The 6,019-nt window shown below is 56.9% G+C and overlaps 1 protein-coding gene across 1 annotated transcript in view; it reads right to left on the reverse strand.

The window, feature by feature from the left end:
* The window catches only part of LOC104407580 (A disintegrin and metalloproteinase with thrombospondin motifs 7-like), a gene marked incomplete at both ends in the record, with an annotated part of 7,164 nt that overhangs the window by 487 nt on the left and 658 nt on the right, over positions 1–6,019 (reverse strand). The window contains 4 exons of the mRNA XM_010016905.1: positions 388–561; positions 976–1,128; positions 1,683–3,482; positions 5,503–5,716. Coding sequence (XP_010015207.1) covers positions 388–561; positions 976–1,128; positions 1,683–3,482; positions 5,503–5,716 — 2,341 coding nt within the window. The remainder of the gene's footprint in view (positions 1–387; positions 562–975; positions 1,129–1,682; positions 3,483–5,502; positions 5,717–6,019) is intronic.

Genomic DNA, 6,019 nt, shown 5'->3' on the forward strand with positions numbered 1-6,019 from the left:
GGTGTGTGAAGGGACAGGCTAAGCCTGCTGCATGCCTGCAGCAACGATTGATAGGCTCCAGCGAGGCCCGTCACTGCAGGCAGCTCTTCCCCAGCTACTCAGCATTCAAGGCCAGGCTGGATGTTGTTCTGGGCAACCTGCTCTAGTTAAAGATGTCCCCACTCGTTGTGAACGGGTGGACTAGATGAGCTTTGAAGGTCCCTTCCGACCCAAACCATTCTATGGTTCTATGATTTGTTCTGGGAAGCAGACGCTGAGCACTGGCTGAACTGCTTCCAGGGAGAGAGGGAAAATAACTACGGGTGTCACAGCCATGCAGGCTGCATGTGCCCAGTGCTGGTCAAGCACTGTCCCCCCAAACTCATCCCCCTGCCCAGCAGCCCCTACCTCTCTCCAGGAGGACATGTACCAGTCCAGGCACGGCGAGCTCTGGCAGGGGAGCTGAGCGGGTGGCTTGTAGAGGGCAGCCTGGCAGTGGAAGGGCCGCAGGAGCCTCTGGTCCCTGGTATCAATGCAATGCACATCCCGAACCTTCGTGCCCCCACCACAGCTCCTGGAGCACTGGGAAACAACATGAGCATCAGGCCAGGGAAGGGCAGCAAGGGCTGGTGCAGGGGGATCCCTCCATCAATTCGAGGTGACCCCAGAGACATGCTCTGCCTTGGGCTGGGTTGGGTTGATGCTCAATCTCTTTCTCTAGTCCAAGCTAGAAGAAAAGGCCATGCAGCTCTGAGTCTGTCACTGCCATCCCTCTGAACACAACTGGTTTCCAGTTGTAATGGCAACAAAGTCTTTATGCATTAGACACCCAACAATCCCAAGAAAACAGCAGCCACCCAGAGAAAGGTTTGTTCCCCATCACTGAACCCCTCAGATTCGCCCAACTCCACCACAAACACCCCCTGGCAGTGCAGAGTGGCAGGAATGTCTTCGTGGGTTTCCAGGACCCTTCCCCCTGGCTGCATTCCCGCTCACCTTGCTCCAGTTCCCCACACGCCAGGAGGAGCAGGGTCTCAGGGAACACCTCCGAGCAGGGACGGGTTTGTTGGCAGCAGCGCAGGCGGCGTCACTGCCGGTGCTGCAGCGCACGGTCCTCCAGATCGCACCCACGCCACATGTAACCGAGCACTGCAACACATGGGGTGGATTCCTGCTCCTCTCCTGTCCTGCCAGCCCCAGCGGGGCTGTCCCTGATGTCCCCAGTGCCCTGTGGAGGGCTCTAGGCAAGGACGGAACCCAGTGGCCCAGCAGAAAAGTCCCTGGGGACTCGGGGGCATCGGGAGGGTGCCAGTAAAACTGGGGCGCGTGGAAGCAGGGATGTGGGATGATGTAGAGAAAGGAGCTTTCTGCACTGCCTGGCACGGCACAGGGTGCCCAGAGAAGCTGTGGCTGCCCCATCCCTGGCAGTGTTCAAGGCCAGGTTGGACACAGGGGCTTGGAGCAACCTGCTCTAGTGGAAAGTGTCCCTGCCTGTGGCATGGGTTGGAGCTGCAGGAGCTTTAAGGTCCCTTCTAACCCAAACCATACCATGGCTCTATGATTCTAAGAAGATGCAAAAGTGCCAGTGTGAGCCATGCACGTTTTCTGCATGCAAAAGCAATGCCCCAGAGACAAGCCAGGAGAGGGACAGGTCTCTCACCTCCATCCCAACCATATCACGCTTAACTGGACTCAACACATACCTCGCTCCAGTTCCCAACCTCCCAGCTGGGCATCGCAGTGGCTCCCACGGTGGTCAATGGTGGAAGCAAAACCTCCTCCTTCTCCATCTTTTCCCCCCGCCAGGGTGGCAGGGGAACAGGGGTGGGCTGGGATAACTCATGCTCACCATCATGGAAAGCCAATGTCCCCAAGGTTGCCCACGGCAAGCGCTTCCCTGGCATGGTGCTGCTGAGTGGGGTCCCGTGGGAGCTCTGCTCTTCATGAAGCGGTCCCAGCTCTGGGTGCTGGGACACCCCCATGGTCCACCATGCCGGGGGGGACTCAGAGGGCGATGCTCCTGCTGGGTGCACAGGAGGGCTGTGAGCTGGAGCTGTGGGCACGGCTGGTGCTGGCACATCTTGCTGAGTGAGGCCGCTGGAGGTGAGCTGGGTGGCTGGTCTGGGCACGGCAGGGGACAAGGACACTGCTGCTGGAGGGGCTGTAGTGGCCACCAAGGGGGGCAAGGTCAGGGAGGTGAGGGTGTGGAGCTCCGGCTGCCCCACCAAACCACCATCAGCACCCATAGGGTAGGAACTTGCAGGGAGATGGGTGCTGCCAGCACTCCTTCCCATCTCCATCTCCCACCGCGGTTCCTGAAGAGTGGGGAAGGAAAGATCTTCCCTCTCTGTCCCACGGGACTGCTCATCAGCTGCTGGCATTGTGTGTCTGCCCGCTGTCCCCTCCGGCGTTTCTTCCCACCCTTCCTGCTCCATGGTCTTGGGGGCAGCACCATCAGCATCACCGGTGATGACAAGACCCACTTCCCCTGAGTCTTCACGGCCTCTCCCCGCAGAACCAGCCAGGTCGTGCTCCTCACTGCTGGTGTTACCCATCCTCTCAGTGCTCACATGCCCCTGCCCACGGCTCCCTGGCTCTCCATGGCTGTTAGATGTGTCTGTGCCAGCGCTGCTCCTGCCAGCGGGCAGTGGTGGGGAGGGATCAGCTGGGGAAGGAGCCTGGGAAGTGAGGCCATGGGCTGGAGCACCCTGCCCAGCGCTGGTCCCTGTTGGCACGGCTCCCCAGGGCTCATCCACGAGCGGGTGGTCATAGCTGTGACTCGTGGTGCTCTGGGTGGGTGGGTGCTCCTCAGAGCGGGGTGTGAGCATTACATCCTCCTCCTCACCCACAAAGGCAGGGATGGCATATCTGGGAACAGCAGTTTCCGCATCCTCAGGGACCATGCTCAGGTCATTCACATCGAATCCCTCAGGCTCCATCTCTCCTTCACCATGCACAGGAGCAGAAGTGTTTGCTTCGCTGGTCATCAGATGGTCCTCACTTGCTGCTCCGCCCAGGACAGTGGTGTGCAGGACATCAGCTGGCATCTCACGGGGCCCCTCCACATCGTTGGTGCTCAGCCCTGGCTTAGGCTCCTCACCTTTGGTCTCTTTCTCTGTGAAGGGATAGTAAGACAGATCCTCGTGGAAGTTGATAAAATTATAATCATAGTAAAAATCATCAACAAAGACATTTCCCTTTCCGGCTGAGAAGTCCTCCTCAGTGATGATATTGACATCATTGGACTCTGGAATATTTGGAATTAAAGAGTTAAATTTAGGAATGTGGTTGCTGGGAATGTAGTGGATTTCATTAAATATCTCCCTGCTGGAGGACCCACTGCCAGACCAGTCCGTGTTGGCACTGTCCAATTTCTTCTGGCACCGTGGCAAGGAGCAAATAGTTTCCGAGCTGGGTCTTTCTGCAGGGTCACAGGCGGCTCCAGTGCTGTTGCTGCAGTAAACAGGGCGCCTCTGGGTCCCATTGCCACACGTGGCAGAGCACTGGGAAAGAAGGAGAGACACCAGTGTCAGGCAGGGTGCAGCAGGAGGAGCAGGAAAGGAGCCCATGCCCCTCGCCGGTGCTCCACTCTGAGATACCAAAGTGGGTGCTCAACTATCCCATGTGCCACAATGCTTTGGGCACAGGAAGAAGGGGCTCCACATCCCCCTGCCATGCTCCCACCACCCACCTGGGTCCCAAGACATCTCCTATGCCAGTCCCACCAATGGCATGGGGTCCCTGCACCACGTGTCAGGAGCAGGAGGTACTGGTCACACCAGTGAGCAGTGTTATTACTGGCCATGTCTAAAGCCAGGGCCGTCTCCACATTGGAGACCATCCCAGGCAGGGTTGGAATCGTGGGCAATTTGCACAGGGCAATCCCTGTCCTGTGCTCCAGCCAGAAATAATTTTCCCGGGAGATGGCCATTGTGAAGGGCATGGGGTAAGATGATCTAATAGGTCTTTTGTGTGACCTATCACCATGAATTGCATCTCTTCTTCTAGAAGAGAACTTCGTGAAGCAGGGAATAATAACATGGGTGTAGTCTTAGTAGGGAAAAAGCCAGGGTCAATAAGGAGCTTTGTTGAGGGCAACCCCTCCTACACCACAAGAGTCTCTTTGAGATTGCTCAGAACAGAAGAAACCCACAAGCTGGAGGAGAGGCCAGCAAAGTTTGCTGATGGGTAAGTAAATCCCAGCGCTACTAACACCATATGTGGGCTGCGCAAGCCACAGGCCCTGCAGTCTGCGGTGACAGAGGCACAGAGCATTAGTCACGTACACCAAAGCACCTCAGACAAGCCAGCCAAGGAGAACAAATGGTCAGCAAGGCAAACAAACCCGGTGGAGCTGACATCCCTGTTATTTGGATGAACATGGATGGGCTGAGGCAAGGGCTTGATGCACAACCACCATCGGATGGAAATTAAGAGGTTAGGGTGGGCTGGGCCGGGCTGGCCCGGAGATGTGCTCCTCAGGCCACGCACGCTGCTGTGTTCTGAGTCTTTCTTGTCTTTGCTCAGTCACCGGGACCTGCACCTCTCCCTGTGCCCGTCCTGACGGGCTCCCGGGTGGGTATCCACCCGTGGGACATCTCCTTCCAGGTAGAGGCTGTCCAGAGGCATCACAGCAGGTTGCACGGAGGTACGTGCTCCTGCCAGGACACACATGCCCCGGTTTGTGTATTAACTGACAACAAATAATACTCCCAACTGCACTGATAAACTTCTTTGGCAAGTCCATAAAGCTGGGTACACATTGCTGTAGGGTCCTTCTGAAGGCACCAAGTGCCAGTGTAAGCACGTTGTTGGGCTACCCAAACCTCATCTAACCCCTTAGGCTTCGCAGGCTGCCCAGGCACTGCTGGTGCCAGAGAGGCACACATGGTGCCTCAGCAGAGGGTCTGCAAGTGGGAAAAGAGCAACAATCCCCTATTATCATCACTGGACAGAAGGACCACACTTCTGGGAAGCTCCCAAGACCCTCAAGTTTCTCTCCTTACTGGAGAGAGTACGTAGGGAAATGGAGTCTTCTCCATTTCCATCACTGGTGGTGGGAAACAGAGGAGAAGGAGGGCTCTCACTTTAAGTGAAAAAAGGGCAGAAAAGTGACTGACATCTCAAGATCTCAAGCACATTTTGCCTGGGCTCACAGCCTCATCAGTGCCAACACCACAGAGGACAACTGGTGGCTTGTGCTGGCTCTGTGCTGCCTCAGCCCTGCAATTGTGGCTTTTGTGGGCCCCTAGAAAAATAGTTCTAACCAGCTCCCATTTAATCTTCAATTTTCTGTTCACATTTTGATTCCCCTTGTTTCTTAGCAACAAGCTCCCTTCCCAGGCTCGCATTTCTCTCCTGGTATTTGTCTTCACGCTGAACTCTTTGGAAGCCACTGCTTAAATCAGGAGGTGTAATTTTCTGGTTGAACCCCTCAACCCATGGTTAAGCTGATCCACAGCAATAGAGTCCCCCGTTCCCACCAGCTTTGCAAGACACAGGGACCCCCCGTCTCCTTCTCACCTCGGACCAGTTCCCCACGGCCCACTGGGAGGGACAGGGGACGTCCCGGTGACAGGGCGCGGTGGCGTCGGGCTTGGCGAGGTGCTGGCAGTCCGCGTGCTGCAGGGCCCTCTGCTCGTCCAGCCCCACGCTCTGGATGCACAGCACCGTCCTCCTCATCAGCCCCGCGCGCCCGCAGGTGACGGAGCATTTCTGCCACTCACCGACCCACCACCTGCCACACGTGGAAGGGAAACGTCTGAGCTGGGCTCTGGCCTGGACCCACCGCGCCGAGCCAGGAGATGCACATGAGATGCACATGAGATGCACATGGGCTTTGGCAGCCCGTAATGATCAGCTGGGGCCGTGGGGGAATTAATTACGGTCCCAAGTGCAGCTTGTGTTCCAGGCCAAGGTCAGGGAACCTGGACCAAGGGGCAGGGATCATAGAATCATGGAATCAACCAGGTTGGAAAAGCCCTTTAAGCTCATCAAGTCCAACCCTTCCCAAGCACTGCCAAGGCGACCACTAACCCAG

This window comes from Nestor notabilis, unplaced genomic scaffold (genome assembly GCF_000696875.1).
Source record: "Nestor notabilis isolate BGI_N333 unplaced genomic scaffold, ASM69687v1 scaffold25590, whole genome shotgun sequence".
Classification (NCBI taxonomy): domain Eukaryota; kingdom Metazoa; phylum Chordata; class Aves; order Psittaciformes; family Psittacidae; genus Nestor; species Nestor notabilis.